Source organism: Peromyscus leucopus, chromosome 7 (genome assembly GCF_004664715.2).
Source record: "Peromyscus leucopus breed LL Stock chromosome 7, UCI_PerLeu_2.1, whole genome shotgun sequence".
NCBI classification, from domain to species: Eukaryota; Metazoa; Chordata; class Mammalia; order Rodentia; family Cricetidae; genus Peromyscus; species Peromyscus leucopus.
In genome coordinates, this window is record NC_051069.1 from 97293283 (window position 1) to 97315305 (window position 22023).

At 44.1% G+C, this 22023-nt stretch overlaps 1 protein-coding gene across 1 annotated transcript; it reads right to left on the reverse strand.

Moving 5' to 3' along the window:
* Window positions 1–287: 287 nt before the first annotated feature.
* On the reverse strand, window positions 288–17949 carry Iho1 (interactor of HORMAD1 1). Its single transcript, XM_028887052.2, is given in 8 exon segments — window positions 288–1242; window positions 1245–2058; window positions 3474–3577; window positions 5279–5366; window positions 5770–5818; window positions 8373–8536; window positions 14699–14873; window positions 17888–17949. Coding segments are annotated over 8 exon segments (1737 nt in total). The 5' UTR covers window positions 17944–17949; the 3' UTR covers window positions 288–955.
* Window positions 17950–22023: the final 4074 nt, after the last annotated feature.

The window sequence follows — 22023 nt, forward strand, 5'->3', positions numbered from 1 at the left end:
GATCTCATAATGTAGCCATAATGGGTCTAGAACACCCTATGTAAACCAGGTTAGCCTCAAATCTGAAGCAATTCTGGTCTCTGCTTCCTGAATGTTGGGATTACAGGCATAAGCCACCATGTCCAACTGTCACAGGCATCTTTTTTTTTTTTTTTTTTTTTTTTCCGTTTTTGGTTTTTTTGGTTTTGGTTTTATCAAGATAGGTTTCCCTGTGTAGCCTTGGCTGTCCTGGAACTAGCATTGTAGACCAGATAAGGCTGGCCTCGAACTCACAGAGATCCACCTGCCTTTGCCTGCCGAATGCTGAGATTAAAGTGCTCCACCACTGCCCAGCTAACACTCTGTTCTTAAGTAGACTGATTTACAGCTGAGAATTGAGACATGCTTGTAGTACCAGCACTGGAGGATGAGGCAGGAGGATTGTAAATACAAGGCCAGCCAAGCCTACATAATGAATTCCTGTCTAATCGTGTGTCCTGTAATATGTCCTCTCATGCCAAAGACAAAACTCTTTGACAGTATAACTAGGTTGAAAAATAATAATAAAATTCTGAGGTTCAGAAAGGTGTAGGGATGATTTCAAGAGCTAGTTATACAGCCACGAGAATCCTGAGAGTTCCTCTAGATTGTATTCATAAGGAAGCTATGCCCCTTCCTTCCTCCAGATACACACAACTGCCTTCCCGATGCCTCACCACAGCTGACTGAGCTTGTCATTGTCCCCACACATTTCTTCCTCTTAACTAAGGATGTCCTTACTTCTATATCCTTGTCATGAGTGGCCCACAATACTGGATTCTCACCCACCTCCTACTGACCACCATCAGCCAGGGCCTCTGACTCTGAGGCTGGATAAGCCAGCTTCAGACACTGCATGCTACTGCCCAGTCCAAATGTCCCACACTTTGTCTTTCTGAGATCAACGAACCATCAGCTGAAGTCACTGTTGGGAGCATTAGAAGTTATCATCACTGCTGTCAAAATCAGGATCGCAGAGCAAATTCTTCCCTCCCTTCTTACAGAGACGAGGCTCTGGGTTTTCAAGGCTGAGGTCACTGAACCAATTTATCTGCTGATCCCCCTGGGAACTGCTGGATAAGCACTCCTGGTCTGGGGAGGAGTGCTGGGTAGACTGCAGGATTCCCCCGTGTGCTTCCCTTGCTGTCTTACTGGTCCTCACTCTTCTTCCCAGAATATGACGGGCTGACTTTGTGTAGCTTCTTGGAGCCCGCCAACTGATGAGGGCCCCTGTGGGCTCGAACCTGGAGCCTGGGGACTTGCATGCTTAGCGATGAAAGCACAGGCCTTCCTTGGGGTTTGTTCTCGCCTCCTAGCTAGAAGCCTGCCTCTCTGAGCTTTCCTGGGTTGCTGCTTCTTGCCTTTCCTTCCCTTTCCTTGGGTCCTGCCTTTCTGTTCAGCTGCTAACTGTTCAAACGAGTCAGAACACAGGCTTTGGGCTTCATACTGGGGGCAGACATTCTTCACTCTGGAGTCAAACTTATTTAAGTCCAGCTGTGAGGCTTCTTGGGCCGTTAGTTCCTGGTCACTGCCAGCCTTCTGGCTTGGGAGGCTAGAGCAGTGGTTACTGAGGCTTCTGGTGGTGATAACCCAGTTCTTGCAGTAAGTCTGCATGGTCTTGTTCTTCAAGTGCTCATTTCCTCTATGGGGCCCATCTGTTGGCAATGCAGCCTTTTGAAAAACATCACTCTCTGCTCCTTCATCCGAGATGCCAAACTCCCTAGACCTCTGGGAACTCCTCCTGGGATTCCCTGCAGGAGACACCTGGGCCTGCTGAGCAGCTGGCCCCTCAGAGGTGTATTTTTCCTGCCCGGTAAAATGAAGGCTCTGGGCCTGAGCTGGTGAGGTCTGGGAGGTGCTGTCTTTCAGATGCCCAGCTACCTGAGGTGCAGAGATGAGTTTTTTCAGCTCTTCTACGACACCAGGCACATTGAGCTGGCCCAGCCTCTCACAAAGCTGCTGGAAGTCCTTACTCTGCTGGGCAACTAAAACTTCCAGGTTCTTCAGGTTGGATTTCATCTCCATAAACTCGGCTTGTCTCTGGGAAAGGTAGTGAGAAAGAGGAGAGTGACGGTCACAATAAAATGTGACAGCAGATGTGGGTATGGGAGCTCATACCCTAATCCCAGCACTCAGGTGGCTGAGTCAAGAGGACTAGCATGATGGGGCTGGAAAGATGGTTCAGTGATTTAGAGCACAGGTTAAAAGTACTCTGCAAGAGGACCCAGGTTCAGTTCCCAGCACCCACATGATGGCTTACAACCATCTGTAACTCCAGTTCCAGGGGATCTAATGCCCTCTTCTGACTTCTATGAGAAGAAGGCACAAACATGCTACAGAGACATATATGTAGGCAAAGCACTTATATATATATATAGAAAAAATAAAACAATTTTAAAATACAAACTAAAAAGAGGATTAGCTGAATCTGAGGCTAGCTTGAGCTACATAGTAGCTTCTAAACAGCCTGAGCTACAGGAGAGAGACCCTGTCTCAAAATACAAAAACAAAAAAACTAAGAGAACCAACCAATGGACGAAGTCTTGTGTTTGGTTGGAACCTCCACCTTACTCCTGCTTGATCTGGAAAGCCCCATTTTCTCTCTCCAAACCCTGCCCTCTCAGAGAATCTCTAACAAAGAAAAAGGGCCAAAAAGCCCTGTTTCACATTCTTGGTAACTATTGCAACCTCCTCCGCTGTTGCTGATAGCAGCCCAAGACACCCCCCCACCCCCCCACCCCCCACCCCTCCGCCTAGACCTTATTAGACCAGCTTGTGGCGAACACATCATCACCCTGCACCTACAAACTATATAATCCCCTGCTTTAGTTCCAGGGTGTGGCTTCTCTGGTTCTTTGCTCAAATAAACCTGTTATACTTTTTCAGTTCTATTTGATCTGGCTCACTGTGTTTGTTTGTTTATTTGTTTGTTTTATTTTTCAAGACAGGGGTTCTCTGTGTAACAGTTCTCTGGCTGTCCTGGAACTTGCTTCATAGACCAGGCTGGCCTCAAACTCACAGAGATCCCCCTGCCTCTGCCTCCCAAGTGCTGGGATTAAAGACCTGTGCCACCACCTCCCAGCTTGGCTTACTATGTTGGCAGAGAAACCTATTGTCAGGGGACAGAAAACCTATTAGCTTGTCTCTTACAGAGTAAGCATAGCTACACTGTGAGCAAGGCCTGAGTACACATGCTGCCAGGGAACCCTGAGGGTAGGCTGTACCCTGACTTACTAAAAAGAACCATCCTGGTTTCTGGTCTTGGATGAAAACTTCTCAGATACTAAGTGTCTCTCTTGGTCTCAGAGAGACAAAGCCTAAAGCACACCAGGGCATAGCATCTATCTTTAGCCTCAGCTACTCTGAAGGCTGGGGCAAGATCACTTGAGTGCAGCACCTCAAGATAAGCCTGGACAACAAGACAAGGCAAAGCAAGAGCTTGCATTTATACTTACAGCTTCAAATCTCTTCTGTATCTCAAGGATGGCCTGTTCCATATTGCCTTTGTCTCGTACTGCCTCAAACATCAAGTCACGCTGGACCTGTGCAGTCTCTTGAACTAAATACAAAACAAGGATAGTTTTTCCTAACAATTTTTTCCCCCATAAGTACAAAGAGAAGCACCTATACCTTTCAGGATTATATAAAATACTCTGTGTGAAATGCCTGATGCAGAAAGAAAAATAAACAATAATAAACAAATGACAACCTGGGTGGTGGAACTCACTCTGTAACCAGGCTGGACTCAAGTTCACAGAGAGCCTCCTGCCTCCCCCTCCCAAGTGCTGGGACTAAAGGCATGCCCCACCACCCAGCACTCCTTTACCTCTTCTTCTGTCATGGCAATGGAAAGCTTGACTGGAGCACTGACAAATGAGTCCCCCTATCACATTATACAAGGGAACAGCCTCATTTGCCTCTGTTCTCAGCATTGTTAATTCTTGTGAGGGCAACAGTTCTAGTTCTAACATCTCTAAACAGATGGACAGTTGCCCTGTGTGTAGCCAAGGTTGGAAATCAGTAGATAAACAGTACAGTGCTTCTTTTCAGACAGATGGGAATTATTTTATGAGCTACTCAAAGGCATTGATTTTTGTAAATCATGAGTAATTCATCCCTTGGCATGTGAATAAGCTGACTTGAATTAGTTTAAAATAAAAAATAAACAAAATTCAAACAAGTACAGATGCATAATCATCTATTTTTCTTAGAAAATTCTACAGAAGTATTTAGCTAAGGAGAATTGTGTGTTGACTGTTTATAAGGGCGTTCATCTACATGTAGAAACACTTAATTGGTGGGGGAGGGGATTTTACACACCTCACACTATAACTGACATTGAAACCAAGGCTGATTCACCACAAAACAACTCTCACTGAAACCAAGGCAGTGAGAAGAACAGCAGGTGACTGGAATATTTCTAACTCCGAAGGGGGAGTGTGTCTATACACAGCACAGCGGGCAAGCCATGTGAGACTATGAGACTAGGGAGGCTGCTGATTCATTTTAGGCATGAGGTATGAAGGCTGGCAGAACTACCACACCCTGAGACAGCAAGATTACTGAGTAGAGGAGTAGTACAACACAAAAGCCACCATGGGATTAAAATGTTAGCAGGGCTAGAGAGATAGATGGCTTAGTGGTTAAGAGCACTCCTGCTCTTCCTGAGGACCTGGGTTCGATTCCCAGCACTTACACATTGTGTAACTCTAGTTATAGGGGATACATCTACATTCTAAAGTCTGAAATATCTAAGTGATGTTCTCTAGTATATACATTTATAAGTCAGCTGTTCCAGACTAGCCAGGCCTACGCAGACAGACTTTTCTCAAAAAAAAAAAAAAAAAAAAAAAAAAAAAAAAAAAGCACTAAGGTGTACAAGCAGGGTGTGGTAACACAAGCCTTTAATCCCAGAACCTGGGAAGCAGAGGTAGGCAGATCTCTGTGAGTTCCAGGACAGCCTGGTAATAAGTTCCAAGTTAGCAAGGGACTTGTATGTAGAGAGATATCCTGTCACAAAACAAAACAAAACAAAACAAAATAAAAACAAACAAAAAAGTGCTGACCCATAGCAGTAGGGTCCACTATTCAGGCCCCACTTTATCCACCTCCCCTCATATCTTCAACAGCACAGAAACCTGGCTAAGGTCAGAAGGTCACTCTCATGGCTCACTAGTGCCCTCTGCTGCTAACATCAACCTTGAGAGGCTAACAAAAATTTACAAATAGAACCAAACAAAAATAAACCTGGGACACTCACTTGTCTTGGCTATAGTCTCCAAAGAATCCAAAATAGATTGGCTTCTTGAACTGAGATGTTCCTCAGACTTTTCCACAGATGTCTGCAACTAAGAAACCCAAAATTAAGAAAGAAATCACATGGGGACCGGAGAAGTGGCTCAGGTTGGGAACACTGTCTGCTCTTCCAGAAGACCAGGGTTTGATTCCCAGCACTCACATGGTGGCTCACAACTGTCTGTAATTCCAATTCCAGGGGATACAATGCCTTCTTCTGGCCTCCAAGGGCACTGCACACACGTGGTGTACAGACATATATGCAGGCAAAACACCCAAACACATGAAATAAACATACATTTTTAAAAAAGAAAAAGACAAAGAAAGCACAAACTGTTGTCATCGAATCATGAAATGGTAAACATGCTGCTAGTCTACATTTGCTGACGTCGCTACAATGATTACCATTCCTAAGATACACAATGCTCTAATTCGCTGCAACTTAGCTCTACTTACCTTGTGAATGACTTCTTGAAAATGAGAAACAAAGTTGTACAGCATCTCACTATAGTTAAGAAAAAATGGGGGGAGAATAAATCTTTGTGCCATATTGAAATAGCATATAACATCTGATTATGGCAGGTGTTCATCTAGCATCAAAACATTGCTTGATCAGAGTTGGAAACTACCTGAGAAATCTCAGTTATCCAGCCAAAACTCAACTGAGTTCCAATGCAAATGATCACATTTTTCTTCTTTACATCCAGATGCTTCTTTTCCTTTTATTACTATTTTTTTTAGATTTATTTATTTTGTGTGAGTGTTTTGTCTGCATTGTGTGTCTCTGAGCACCATACGAATGCCTGATGTCCAAGGAGGTCAGAAGAGGTTGTTGGATCTTTTGGAAATAGAGTTAAGGATGTTTGTGAACCACCATGTGGGTGCTGAGAACCAAACCTAAGTCCTCTACAAGAGCAATTAGTGCTGAGCCATCTCTCCAGCTTTTCCTGATTTTAGAAGCAGGTGGAATTCTGTGAGTTCAAGGCCAGCCTACATAGAGAGCTCCTGGCCAACCATGGCTATATAGTGAGACTGTTTCAAAACAACAAGCAAACAAAACCATGCACACAAATAGTTTTTAAACTACAATTTTTGTGTTTCTTAAATTTTAAATTTACATTTATTTCATATGTGTGTGCACACACAAATGCACAGCACCCATGAGGAGGCTAGAGAAAAACTTGAGAGATTTTGTGCTCTCCTTCAGCCACAGAGATTCTGGGGATTAAAGTCTAGTTGTCAAGAAGTATTTTTACCACTGAGGCTTAGCCACCAACTGGCCCCCTGCCTTTTTTATTACATTCATTTAGTGTATGTGTGTATTGTAGATATGGAGGTCAGAGAACAACTTGTGAGAGTTCTTTCTTTTCACCATGTGGGTCCCAGAGATTAAAATCAAGTCATCAGGTTTTGTAGCAAGTTCCTTTACCCATTCAATGTGTTTTCAGGTTTTATTCTAAATATTTATAATTTTATGTGCATGAGCAGTCTGTAAGTACGTATTTATTGTACCATGTATGTGCCTGGTGCCTGTGGAGGCCAGAAGAGAGCACTGGATCCCTGGAAGTGGAGTTACAGTTATGAGCTGTCATGTGTGCTGAGAACTGAGCCTGGGTCCTCTACAAGAGCAGCAAATGCTCTTAATTGCTGAGCCATCCCTCCAGTCCTCAGTCAGTGTTTTTAACATAGGATTACATATTAGTCCAGTCTTGCCTGCAATTCCTGGTAATGCTCCTGCCTCAACCTTCTAAATGCTGAAAATTTAGAGAGAAAACCACCATGCTTGGCTTCCGATTTCCTTTCTTCTCTTCTCATTTGTGTGTTTATGTGTGTGTACTGTACATTAATTGACATGGGAAGACTCAGCTTAAAAGTGGGCAGCATCCTTCCCTAGGTGTGGGTCCTGAACTGTGTAAGAAGGGAAGAGGACATGCATGTATGCATTCTTCTCTGCTCTCCAACTGTGGATGCGCTGTCACCAGCTGCCTTACGTTCCTGCTGTCTTGTCTTTTCTACAAAGATGGACTGTAACCTGAACTTGTGAGCCCAATGAACTCTTCATCTTTAGGTTGCTTTTGTCTGGGTATTTTTATCATAGACAGCAACAAAAGTGAAACTAATACACAAGAAAAGCAAGAGTGCTTTGCAATTTTTGTTTGGAGATAAAGTCTGCAGTAGTTGGTCCAAACTGACCTGCAAATAGAACTCACTGTGTTGCCAAAGATGACCTTGAACTGACCCTCCTGCTTCTGCCTCCTAAAAGCTGGGATTACAGGTGCGAACCCCAACATTCAGCTTCCAATGTTGTCCTCCTTCTTTTTCATTTAATATTTGTTTATTTTATGGAGATAGAGAATAAACCTAGAGTCCTGTCATGCTTGGTAAGCACTACTGCTGATATACATAGGGAGGGAGGGATACATGATACCCTTAAAACAAAAAAACCCAAGTTAATCTTTATCAATGTGCAGGTACATTTTCCAAAATAACGATAACCTGACCAGGGACAAAAGAAGGAAGATTCCCCTCATGGGTTGTGACATCCAGTGTCTTCTGCTCCCAAACACTAGAGCTCCTTCCTAGGTCAAATTTCAAGACTTAATGAACAGCCATCTCTCACATTCCTTCTATGGCCCTCTGATTCATACTTATATCACTGGCTTCCCTGGCTCTCTAGCTTGCATATGACAGATTTATGGGATTTCTATAATAAACCATTTCTTTATCTTTCTCCGTCATTGATACCCACACTGTGTGTGTAATACTGATTCTGTTTCTGTTTCCTATGCACAACCCTAATACATGCTATTATACTGAAATTGAAAAAAAAAATTTTGAGACAGGTTTCTCTGTGTAGCTTTGGTGCCTGTCCTGGATCTTGCTCTGTAGACCAGGCTGGCCTCGAACTCAGAGATCCGCCTGGCTCTGCCTCCCGAGTGCAGGGGTTAAAGGCGTGCACCACCACCGCCTGGCTGAAATTGAATTATTTGATTATTGATAGTACATTTGTTTTCTTCAGAAAACATGAGCTTTCTCGTCCTCTTAAAAGGCGTGTGTACCTGTCACATTTGTCCGTTGTCCTTCGTTTTTTTTCCTCAAACTGTTTCAAGAGTCCTTTTGATTTTCCAACTGGCAAAGGAAGAGAAAACAAGCCTTCATCCTTCGTTTCGCCTCCAAACAACTGGGGCTTTGTCTGGTATTTTGTGAAAATGCTAGGTTCATTCTGTTAAATGAAAACAACAACAACAACATCAAGTTCCACACACTCTTCTCTGTACAATGCAGAATTTAATGGCATTTAAGTACCAAGCATAGGGTTGAAAATAAAGCACAGAGCTCCATTATTTGTATCTACCAGGAAATTATAATAAAGCAACTTTCTAAGTTAATACAATTTCTGCCTTATCAGTACAGAAATATTAAAATTTTAGCTAAAATGGTTCAAAACCAACTGAATACATTTATAAGAAAAAACAGAAAATGATTTACTCTTGTCTCTGAGAAGTGGTATTAAAGTTTCGCATTAATATATTTTTAGCTATTTTTAGCTTCTGTTGATAATCTCCACAAGGCTTATAAAGTGCACAAGCAGGGCTGGAGAGATGGCTCAGAGGTTAAGGGCACTGGTTGTTCTTGCAGAGGCCCTGAGTTCAATTCCCAGCAACCACATGGTGGCTCACAACCATCTGTAATGAGATCTGGCATACAGGCAGAACACTGTGTATATAATAAATAAATCTAAAAAAAAAAAAAAAGTGCACAAGCTGTAGTAAGAAGTGCCATTTCCTGTATTTCTTAGGAAAAAAATGTGTTCTAAATATTCAGGAAGTCAATTTATGCCTTTATATCACTAGCATCAATTATATTTTGGCTTTTTTCTTTGTTTGTTTGTTTGAATTTATTTTTATTTTATGTGCATTGGTGTTTTGCCATGGGTGTCCAGTCCCCTGGAACTGGAATTACAGTCAGTTGTGAGCTGCCATGTGGGTCCTGGGAATTGAACTCAAGTTATCTGGAATAACAGTCAGTGCTCTTAACCACTGAGCCATCTCTCTAGGCCCTGATTTTGACTTTTTTGAGACAGGGTTTCACTGTGTAGTTCCTGGCTGTCCTGAACTTTGCTCTGAAGACCAGGTTGGCTTCCAACTCACAGAGATCCGCCTGCCTCCGCCTCCCAAGTGCTAGGATTAAAGGCGTGCGCCACTGTTGCCTGACTTAGCATCAATTTTTGTACTGAAATCATACATATAATGATTTACTAACCTAAAGCGCCGAGCTAGCATTTTTGATCTGGGCAAATCTAAATATAAAATTACATGTAATTCTAGACTAAAAAGAATAAAAAGTTAAAAGAATAGTCATGGTGGTACATGTCTTGAATCCCAGCACTCAGGAGGCAGAGGCAGGAGGATGGCCTTTGAAGGGAGCAGGCAAAAGCAACTTGGCCTAGGCATTGCCATTTTGACTTCAGACTCAATTTTACCTGTAGGGTGAAATAAAGTTCAGGTTCTCAAGCTCTGGGGTAGGCTTTCCAATGGCTGATCAACACCTCCTTAAACAACAGAAATGGTCTATTATATCCCTTAATTCTCTTTAAATATTATCCCTGTTCCTAACAGAAAGGAGAAATGAATCTGATTGGTTGGACTAAAAAGCTTGTATTTTGTGTTGGTTGACAATGATGGAACACTCAAGGAAAGTCCCTAATCATTGACTCCTGATTGGTGAAAATTGTAACTGTAACTTGGCAACAAATATTTGTGGTTCTTGAGCTTATAAACCCTGCCAGGAGAAACATGGTTCCCGAATCCTGGTCCTTCAGCAATGACTGATCAGTCACCCCAATTATGTGGTGATTTATTAAAGTCTTTAGAACTCATAAATGTTGTCTCTCTACTTCCTCGTGGTGCACAACTGACTGGGTGTAACAATCTTGAGGTTCCCCACCACGTCCCCAAGACAGGGTTTTTCTGTGTAGCTTTGGTGCCTGTCCTGGATCTCACTCTGTAGCCCAGGCTGGCCTCGAAACTCACAGAGATCCGCCTGACTTTGCCTCCCCAGTGCTGGGGTTAAAGGTGTGCTGCACCACTGCCACCACCGCCACCACCACCACCACCACCTGGCCAGTCTTGAGTTTTAAGTTAGCCGGGGTGACACAATAAATAATAAATTCTAGTCCAGTCTGTGCTACAGAGTAAAACTCTGTCTCAAAAAATAAAATAAAAATAAAGAGGAGGAGGAGGAGGAGAAGAAGAAAGCCAAATAGCAGCAACAAAATCTCAAACTCAGTATCTCACGTTCTCTTTCACATGCAGATCTCAGGGGTTTTTGCTGTTGTGGTTTTTTGGGATTTTTTCCCCCGAGATAGGATTTGTGTAGCCTGGGCTGTTCTAGAACTCACTCTGTAGACCAGGCTGGCCTTGAACTCACAGAGCTCTGCCTGCCTCTGCCTCTCAAGCACTGGGATTAAAGGCATGCACCACCGCTGCCCGGCCAGATGCCAGTTTTTAATGCTTATCTATATGTATGTGTGGATGTGAGTGTGAGCGTAGTCTATGAAACTAGACAAGGGAACTAGAAGGGAAAAAGAATGCAGGAGTGGAGAACAATAGAACTGTGACAAGACAGTGACAAATGTGCAAAGGGAGTAGAAGGTTATAAGGGGAGGCTGGAGAATGGAGAAGGAGAGGTGGACGGGAGAGTCAACAAATTTTGTTTGATAAAGCTATAATGATATATAATATTTGTATGCTAATTATCTCTTTTAGTTTTATTTTTGAGGATTAATGTATATTTATGTATGTATATAAAATTGTGATTATTTCCATCCTTTTTTTGTTTGTTTTTGTTATTTTAAGACAAGGTTTCTCTGTGTAACAGTCCTGGCTGCCCTGGAACTCACCTTGTAGATCAGTGAGTGTGGCCTTGAACTTACAGAGATCCTCCTGCCTCTGCCTCCCAAATGCTGGGATTAAAGTGTGCACCACCATGCCTGGCACAATTCATCCTGTTTTTAATAGGCTGGGGAGATGGTTGAAGTAAAGGCACCTGCTGCCACGCCTGCCTACCTAAATTTGTTTCCTGGGACCTGGGAGAGACTTGATTTCCACAAGTTCTCTGACTTCAGTGCTTATGGTTGTTTGAATAAGAATAGCCACAAAGGCTCATATATTTGAATGCTTAGTCGGCAGGGAGTGGCACTATTTAAAAGGATTAGAAGGCTTAGGAGGTATGGCCCTGTTGGAAGAAATATGTCACTGAGGCTGGGCTTTGAGGTTTCAAAAGTCATGCCAAGCCGAGTCTCTGCCTACAAATCAGGATGTAGCTCTCAGCTCCAGCTCCAGCATCTGCCTGCATGCTGCCATTCTCCCCACCATGATAATAATGTATCAAACCTCTGAAACTAAAAGCAAGCCCCGAGTTGATGCTTTCTCTTATAAGAGTTGTCTTGGTCATAGTGTCCCTTCACAGCAATAGAACACTGAGTAAGACAGTACTCACCCCCCAAAAATAAATAAATAAATAAATAAATAAATAAATAAATAAATAAATGTAATTAGTTTTCATAAAAAGATAACAAAGTAAGTAGTGGTGCAAGCCAGGAGGTTCAAAAGTTCAAAGTCACACCTAGGAGATGGCTCAGCTGGTAAAGATGCTTGCCACCAAGCCTGCCAACCTGTGCTTCATCCCTGGAATTCACACAGTAGAAGGACAGAACCATCTCCACCAAGTGTCCTCTGTGCCCAAAGACACAAAAACAAACAAACAACAAATAAATGTAAAATTAATAATAATAAAGAAGTTCATGGTCATCTTTGGCTACACAGTTAGTTTGGCTATTCACTGAGTCTGAGGCTAGCCAGGACAATATGAGACTGTCTCAGAAGCAAAGACACAATAAGAAGCAATTGTAATGGGCCATAAAACAACACAGGAAAGCAGTGGGAACTTGCTGGGAAGAAGGGGTTTAATGGGAAGGAGAAGCAGATGAGAGAAGATAATGGGAACCAAAGGATATTATACATATATGAAATTGTCAAAGAACAAATGTTTTAATTACTTCTTTTTATGATGTTTTGCCTGCATGTATGTTTGTGTGAGGGTGTTGGATCCCCTGGAACTGGAGTTACAGAAAATTTTGAGCCACCATGTGGGTGCTGAAAACTGAACCTAGTCCTCTGGAAGAGCAGCCAGTGATCTTAACTGCTGAGCCATCTCTCCAGCCCCAAGAATAAATGTTTTAAAAATTAGAGAGCTGGATGTTGGGGATTTAGCTCAGTGGTAGAGCACTTGCTTAGCAAGTGCCAAGGCCCTGGGTTTGATCCTCAGCTCTGGAAAAAAAAAATTAAGAGAGCTGTGCCTATAGCTCATTGGTAAAACACATGCCCTACTAGGCCCTATATTCAATCAACAGACTGAAAAAAATTATCACTTTATTCCTTTTCTTTAAGTCAAAGGGCTGATTTTTACTTATTTAATTGTGTGTGTGTGTGTGTGTGTGTGTGTGTGTGTGTGTGTGTGTGTGTGTGTGAGAGAGAGAGAGAGAGAGAGAGAGAGAGAGAGAGAGAGAGAGAGAGACTGTGGGCATGTGGAGGTCAGAGGACAACCTCAGGTGTTGGAGGAAGAGTTGGTCTTTGTTCCTCACTGCTGTATATGACAGGCTAGCTGGCCTGTTGTGAAACGACCAAGTAGATGCTGTAATAGGCTGCTCAGTCTTCTCTCAGAGATCAGGCCTCAATTTCAGTTTCCTGAGACTTGAGCAAGCAGTTTCTGGGAGTACCGTGAACAAAAAATATAGTCCTTGCAGTAGTTCGCTTTCTGCATGTACTCTGACTGTTCAATGTTCAGTCAATTGTTCACTGTCTGGGACCACTGACCAACTTAGAGCTACATGCATGGGTCAATGTGAACGTGTGAAGCCAGATAGTCTCCATGGCAACTCAAGGACAAAGCCTGGGACTTGTCCAGGCCTGCCGAAAATGATAACTGTAACCCCCAACCAGTAAATTCAAAGGTTACACACCCTCACCCAATCATATGATGCCAATGCTTGTACCACCCTGTTTGCGGTTTTTCCCTTTAAAAACCCCTCATTCTGAGAGCTCAGGGCGGTCCTCCTCCACCCGCTGTGTCCGAAGTTGGACGCTGACCAAGCCCGGGTTTGCTTGTTTGTCATAAACCCCTTTGTGTCTTGCATCAGATATTGGCTCTGTGGTGGTCTTACTCGGGGGTCTTGCAATGTGGCCACAACAGTTGGACTCCTGTCTCTCTCTTCAATCTCCTTGAATGAATGCAAGGTTACAGATATGTGCTGCCAAGCCTGAATTCTACATGAGCTCTAGGAATTCTAACTCAGGTCTTCAAATCTATAAGCCCTTGTCCCACTGAGTTATTGTTCTAACCCCCTTTACTCCTATTTACAAAAGCGTCAAGTATGATGGTGCATGCCTTGAATCCCAGGATTCTCAAGCAAGAGGCAGGTGGATCTCTGTGAGTTCATGGCCAGCCTGGTCTACACAGTTAGTTCTAGGCTTTGTCTAATAAAACAAACAAACAAATAAATTCATCATAAAAAGCCATTGTTTCTTATGAATTTTCATAATAGTATATGATTAGGCTAGGAAATATGAATATTTGCCTCTCCCAAAAAACAAATGGTCAAGGGATTGACACTACTCTATGTTGTTTTGGCAATAAAAGAAACTATACATATAAGTAGTTTTTATTTTGTTTGGTTTTTTTTTTTTTTTTTCAAGATATGGTTTCTCTGTGTAGTAGCTCTGGTTATCCTGGAACTTACTTTGTAGACGAGGCAAGCCTTGAACTAACAGAGATCTGCCTGCCTCTGCCTCCCTAGTGTTGGGTCACCACTGCCTGGCCATAGAAGTGTTTTAAATTTCAGACTTCTAGGTTAATTAAGTCAGTCATGAATCAGCTGGGAATGGTAGTGGATGCTTTTATCCCAATACTCAGGAGGAGGCAGGCAGATCTCTGATTCAAGGCTATATATCTTGATATATATAACCTGGTCTGTATAAAGGGTTCCAGGACAGCCAAGGCTACACAGTGAGACCCTGACTCAAAATCCACGCTAAACCAAACCAAGTGTCATCAATCAAGCACTAATCCATTTAGCATAGTAATCTTCAGAGTACAATTCTAAAGTATGTTCATATTCCAATAGAATAATTCTCTTTTTAGCTCATCTCCATAAGAACTATGAAATATGTACAGAGAAATTCCAGAAATCAGAATTAGGATGGTGGCTTATACCTACAACCCCAATAACCAGGAGGCTGAGACAGGAAGACGAAGTTTAGACTGGCCTCCACAGCAAGATTCTGTCTCAAAAAGAAAAATTTAACTAGCTGGAAATCAGACTCACATCTACAGAATTCTGTTGTGTCTGTTTTGAATGTCTTGAGTAGGCACCAACATCCAAGGATGTGGACAGAATCTCTGAATTTTCTGGACAAAACTGAGATCCAAAGAGGAACTGGGAATCACTGAGAGAAGAACAATCAGTCTGATTACTATTCCAGTTAGATGGTTTAGTGATCCTGAAATGAAGCAAGAAAACATTAAGTAAACAAACATCCTGAACAAATGAAATCATAACTCACAGCCACTATTTCAGAGTATTCTGTTTTGCTGTTGAAACAGGGTCTCTCTGTTCTGTAGCTCTGGGAGTATTTGTGTTGACCTCTAAGTGCTCTCTACACTGCCTCGATGACCTCTACAGAACCACGAGGAAATTATGAATGCCCACACTTGGAATCTGCCAACTGGAGAACAAGCAAATGGAAATTCAACAGAAAGGATGGACACAACTATTCCAGTATCACAGCATTTGAGCTATAACACCATTTTTTAGACAAAAGTTTATAAAACTTTCAGGGATTAAGAGACTTCTTTTTAAAAAAAAAAAAAAAAAAAAAAACAAATTTGTGCCGGGCTGCGGTGGTGCACGCCTTTAATCCCAGCACTCTGAGGCAGAGCCAGGTGGATCTCTGTGAGTTCAAGTCCAGCCTGGTCTACAGAGCGATATCCAGGACAGCCACCAAAGTTACACAGAGAAACCCTGTCTCGAAAAAAACCAAACCAAACCAAAACAAAACAAAACAAATATAATTTCGTTGTTTTATTGCTTTTTTGAGACAGCGGTTCTCTGTATAGTCCGGGACGATCCGGAACTTGTTTTGTAGACCAGGCTGGCCTCAAACTCACATAGATCCACCTACTTCTGACTCCCAAGTGTAGGGACGAGAGGTATGCACCATCATGCCTGGCCAAAAATAATTTTGAGTACAAAAAAGTAAAAACTGTTAGGGAAAGACTGCTCAACAGGTAGAGGTACTTGCCACACAAGCCTAGTAAGCTGACAACCTGGAACTCATAAAGGCAGGAGAGGAGAATCGGCTCCTCTGAATTTCACACACATACCATAGCATATGTGCCCTCCCCCAAACACACAACAAATTTAAAAAGTAGAACTTTACTTAAAGTGAACTCTATTACATATCATCTTTGTGAAATTTTTTTTTCCGAGACACGGTTTCTCTGTGTAGTTTTGGTGCCTGTCCTGGATCTCACAGAGATCCACCTGGCTCTGCCTCCTGAGTGCTGGGATCAAAGGCGTGTGCCACCACTGCCCAGGCATTTTTGTGAGTTTTTAAACCTATATAAATACATATTTTTAACCTAACATTTGGAAAGTGAAGGAAGGGGAACAGGACTGGAGAGAGAAGGAGCTGTAACAATACAAACACAAGCGCCTGAGCTGGGGGTGGCTTTAACCCTGTTACAAACCTTTAATCCCAGAAACTCACAAGGCAGAGGCAGGCAGATCTTTGTGAGTTAAAGGCTGGCCTGGTCTACATAAATGAGTTACAGAACTGCCAGAGCTATGTATAGAAACTGCCTCAAAAACAAAACAAGCATACACTCACACACACATAACACAATAAATGTAGAAAAATTTAACTACAAATTAAGCCTTACTATGGACTGAATGCTTGTATCTCTGAAAGGTTTTTTTTATCTTTTTTTTTTTTTTTTTTTTTTTTTTTTTGGTTTTTCAAGACAGGGTTTCTCTGTATGGCCCTGGCCCTGGCTGTCCTGGAACTCACTCTGTAGACCAGGCTGGTCTGGAACTCAAGAGATCTATCTGCCTATGCCTCCCAAGTGCTGGGATTAAAGGCATGTAACATCACTGCCCAGCCTGACATAGGATTGTGCCTTAGAGCAATGACAGAAACAACAGAATTAAAGTTTTCTCTACTTTATATAAACAGCAAGCCCTTTTGGAGAAATAGAGAAGAGTGGGTTTTAAAATAATATTTACTTAATTCTATGTGGATGTGCCTGCATGTATGTACATATACCATGTACCATGTGTTTAGTGCCCAATGAGGTAAGGGTGTCAGATCCCATGGAACTGGAGTTACAGATGGCTGAAAACCACCACATGGGCACTGGGAACTGAACCTGGGTCCTTTGCAAAAGCAGTAAGTGCTCTTAACTGGAGCCATCACTCCAGACCCTAGGTTTTTTTTTTTTTTCTTTTTTTAAAATCAAATTGGCAAGTTTCTTTGGCAAAGTGTTAGGAAAGAAAGAAACTATCCAGTGATGCAGGCATGCAAAAAACAATTTAAATCCCTTTTCAGAGAGTCCTCCCCCCAATTTAGAAATGGTAGGTTTATTGCAGCCTGGTGGACACTAGTCTAAAACCTCAGTGGACAGTGGACACAGCATGCACAGTATCCCACTGGGTCTTGCTGGTAGCTGGAGTGGTTCTTCTCTTCAGAGCAGCTACAAATTACATTACACAAACAAACAGACATTGAACACTGTACTTATTTTATTTCTTTCTATTCCAAAAGCATTGCTTAATTCAGGTCAGTTTCAAGATTTGGGGCTCTATATCTGATTCTCACAGATCCAGTCCCAAGACTGAATGTTGTACACAGAGCTGATATACAGAGCTGCATTGATACTATCTATGGGTGTGTCTGTGTTGATGTTCTAATGCATAGTCATGTGGATGCAGGTGTGTGTGTGTGTATGAACAGCATCTGTAAGGAAATCAAAGGACAACACTGGGTGCTTGCTTGTCCTTAGGTGCCTTCCATCTTTTGTTGGAGACAAGGTCTCTCATTGAAACTTTGCCACACAGGCCAAGCTGGCTAGCCTGTGAACTTCCAGAGCTGTCTTTATCTCCCAACTCATCATGGATGGGATATCAGGCACATGTCACTGTGCCCAACTTTCTATATGGGTTTGGGGATTCAAACTCAAGTCTTCATATTTGACAGGCAAACACTTTACCCTCGGCTATCTCCCCTAACCTGACATCACTTTTCCAATCTGAAAACAAGTGGGAGGAAAAGAACAAGCATAAAAAGGAATAGCAGTAATGGAGGAGAAGAAAAAGAGAGCCAATACGGAAACTCTAGCATTATTCAACAGCCACTCCAGCTATAGGAATGAGATTTTCTAGGAAATCAATAAAACCATAGGACTTAAATATCAAAACAAAACAAAACAACAAAAAACAAAAACCTAGGAAACTTACCCAGAGCCTGAGGGAATACTGAGCATCTCTTTGATATTCCAGACATTAAAATTCATTTTAATACTTCTATTAGAGAACAGAGAATATTCAGAACATTAATACAGTATAACATTTCCAAATGTACTAATTACATGTAAGAACATTTCAGCAGTTTTGTTCTGATCTAATTGGTGAAAAATTCCACTACTTAATGTGCCCGAAGTAAGACCTTATCTGCTATCAAATTGTACAATGAGCCAGATGTGTTGGTTACACACCTGTAATCTTAACTCTAGGAGGTGGAAGCAGGAAGACTGGGACAAGTTTAATGGCAACCCAAGCTTCATAGGGGGTCTGGCAGAACTCTGGAAATTTGAAGCCAGCCTTATCTACATAGTAAATTCCAGGCCAGCTAGAGCTACATAGTGCTACCCTGTGATAGGGGCTGGAGGGATGGCTCAGTGGTTAATAGTACTGGCTGCTTTTCCAAAGGACCCAGGTTTGATTCCTAGCACCCACATGGCTGGCAGATCACAACCATCTGTTAACTTGAGTCCTGAGGGCCCCGACACCCTCTTCTGGCCTCTTCAGGCACTGTATGCATGTGGTATACAGACTAACATGTAGGCAAAGCATCCATACAGATAAATAAAAATTATTTTGAAAAACTTGTGATAATGCCAATCGTAGTGGGGCACATCCATAATTTCAGCACTAGAGAAACCAAGGCAGAGGACAGAGAGTTCAAGGCCACCATGGACTACTTATCTAGAGGCTGTCTCCGACAAAGGGCAAGGGTATATTCTTATTCTCTTGACTATGTCTAAGGCCCACATGGGCTAATGTCCTCAGCCTCAGCTTGTCCTTTGTGCTTTTACTTGTTTCCTGTTAGCTAAATGAGCTTTTAACTTTTCCCCAGAACAGCCAAAGCCCTCTCCTTAATGATTCTACCAGACAAGAATGCAAGATAAGCCATTCCAATATGCCTATCCATCAAGGTAAATGACACCTTAAATGCACAGATTTGAACCTTTCAAGTGCAGGGCCCTGTTCATTTATCAACCCATCTTTAGTAAAGAAAGTATGAAAGAAGAAACTGAAGCCACGATCTCTACAAGAAAAGCTCTCTGGATGAATAAAGAGTGTGTGTGAAGAGAGGGTGGTCCTAGCAGTCAGAGTGACTCCTCTGCGATTTTTTTGTTTGTTTTCGAGACAGGGTTTCTCCATGTGGCCCAGACTGTCCTAGAACCCTGCCTGCCTCTGCCTCCCAAGTGCTGGGATTAAAGGCTTGTGCCTCCACCGTCTGGCTTCCAGCTTAATTTGGGGGTGTCAGGGGAGTGTGTGTGTGGGGGGGGTAGGGTTCCACTACTTAACAAGAGACAGACCTGAAACTCCCTATAGAGCTCAGGCTGGCCTAGAATTCGCCATTCTCCTGTCCCAGCTCCGCGAATCCTTCCAGCACCTCCCTCCACACACACCCCATGTCCTATATCCTCCATCTCCCCACACCTCCCCTCCTTTAACGCAGAAAGGCCAGTCTCTTCCTCAGACTCCTGGTCCTCTTCCACATAATCGCCAGGAGGAATGGTTAATTCTCACAGTGTCTGGTCAAGGCTGTCTGTCTGTCTGTCTGTCTCTCTCCCTCCAAGGGCTAAAGAGATCGCTCAATGGGTAAAGGAGCCTGCTGCCGACCCCGAGAGCACAAGTTCGATCCCCAAGACCCACAGGACGGAAGGCGAGAACCAATTCTTCAAAGTTGTTTCCGGACCTTCACGCGCCTCCCTCGCAGTAAGTAAGCACGACGAAACGCGGTGCTTTAAGGGCCCTCATCCCCCGTGTGCTTCCGGTTTGTTCCTAACAAAAAGACAATTCCGGTTGGCTTCTCGGATCCCCGTCCCCTGGCTCATCTCCCCGGAAGCCTCGGTGTCCCCCGCCTGCTCCCATCCCTCCCCACTCCGCACGCGCCGCCCCCGGCCCACGCCGCGCGCCCGCGTCCTCACCTCCGGCGCGCGCACCACACGCGCACGCCTCAGGCTTCGCGGAGGCACGCGTGCGAGGGGGAAGCCCCGCCCAGGTGAGGCCCCGCCCCCGGGGAGCGCTCGCCAATGGGAAGGCCGCTGCGTGGCCCCGCCCCGCGGCCGAAGGCTTCTAACGTTTCTAACGGTTCTAACGGTCGTCGTCACCGTTGTCCTAACGGCGTTACCGTCAGGCCCAGCGGTCTCGAAGCACCTGTAGCCAGAGCTAGCCCAGACCCCACGGGGCTGAACCCGCAGGCCCGGTCCCCAGCACAGACCCCACTTCCCACCTGAGAGGTGGAGGCGGGAACCTCAGGATGCCCGAAGCCGCCCTGAGGGCAGCGAGAGCGGGCAGGGAAGGGATTCGGGTGCGGGCAGCCGGGGCGCAGCACCGCACCGGGAGCCCGGGAAGAGATTTGCTACACCGTACTGAAGGAGACCCCAACAGTGTGTGTGCGGGGGTCCCTCCCCGACCCCGGGCTAGGCACAAACCACACCCAAACGCCTGTTTTCACAGAGAGCACCTTTGTTTATTATTTATTTATTTATTGTCCATCTGTCTATTTATTTGCTTATTTATTTATTTGTTTGCTTATTTATTTGCTTATTTATTTATTTATTTTGTTTTTTCGAGACAGGGTTTCTCTGTGTACCTCTGGCTGTCCTGGATCTCGCTCTGTAGACCAGGCTGGCCTCGAACTCACAGAGATCCGCCTCCCTCAGCCTCCCAAGTGCTGAGATTAAAGGTGTGCACCACCACCGCTTTTATTAAGCAGGGAAGAAAAGTTAAAGTGGCTGCTCCCTGACTCAGGCAGAAAACAGCAGCAAATGACCCTGCAGGTGTCTTTCTTAAGAAGAGAAAAGGGGCCGGGCGGTGGCGGCGCACGCCTTTAGTCCCAGCACTCCGGAGGCAGAGCCAGGCGGATCTCTGTGAATTCGAGGCCAGCCTGGGCTACAAAGCGAGTTCCAGGAAAGGCGCAAAGCTACACAGAGAAACCCTGTCTCGAAAAAACCAAAAAAAAAAAAAAAAAAAAGAAAAGAGAAAAGGGGAGGTCTGGGTTAGAACGGGCTAGGATGCTGTGGTAAAGGAGGCAGGGGATGAGGGAGAAGGGGAAGGGAACATGGGAAAGGGGACGGGGGTATTGGCCCCAGAGGGACAAAGGACTGTCTCTGGATAGAGAGGAGACAGGCGTGGTACATAGGCAAATGGCAACTTTTAAAGGGAAAAGGGGAAACCTCGCGTTAGGACGAGGTGTTTGATTTTATTTTTTCGTTTGTTTTGTTTTTGTTTTTTGTTTTGGTTTTTCGAGACAGGGTTTCTCTGTATAGCTTTGCGTCTTTCCTGGAACTCACTCTGTAGCCCAGGCTGGCCTTGAACTCACAGAGATCCTCCTGCCTCTGCCTCCCAAGGGCTGGGATGAAAGGCGTGTGCCGCTGACCACCACCACCCGGCATTAATTTTAACTGGGCCTGTTCATTAGATGAACTGTGGGGCGTTTACCACCACCCCCACAGTTCCCCAGAGTTTTCTTGAGTGCGATCAGCAGGAAATATTAGATAGAAGGATTTATAGCGGAGAATCTTGCGGAGATAAACAGATAGAAAATAAAGGACAGCCTCGAGAGGGCCTGGAACCTATTCCAACGGGCCCTGACTGTCTCTGGCCCAGGGTTTTTATAGAGACGCCAAGGGGTGGAGCAAAAGGCCTCCTCCCCCAGCACAGCCAAGTGCAGACCATCTCAGACACCTGCACTCAGGCCCGTGGTCCTGATCATCCTCTATTCGGACCTGCTGGGTAAAGCCACGAGGAACCCAGAACGGGCTCCCACAATGAACCAAAGGAGACTTTTGATAGCTGGACCTTGGTGGTCAGCCTCAGGAGGAGGAAGTGGCCAAGAGAATAGACCTTGATGGTTAGCTTTAGGAATGTAATCTAACGGTTTTTTAGCAAAGCAAAGGGGCTGGGAGAGAAGGGCAAGGCCTGCCAGAGCCACATGCTCGAGTGGGCTACTGTCCGTTCAGACACAATAGCAAACTCAAAGGCTGGAAGATGGCTGAGCAGGTCAAGACCCTTGCCACTAAGCCAAAGACCGGGGTTTGACCCTCAGGACCCACAAGGAGAGAACTGAGTCTAAGATGCCT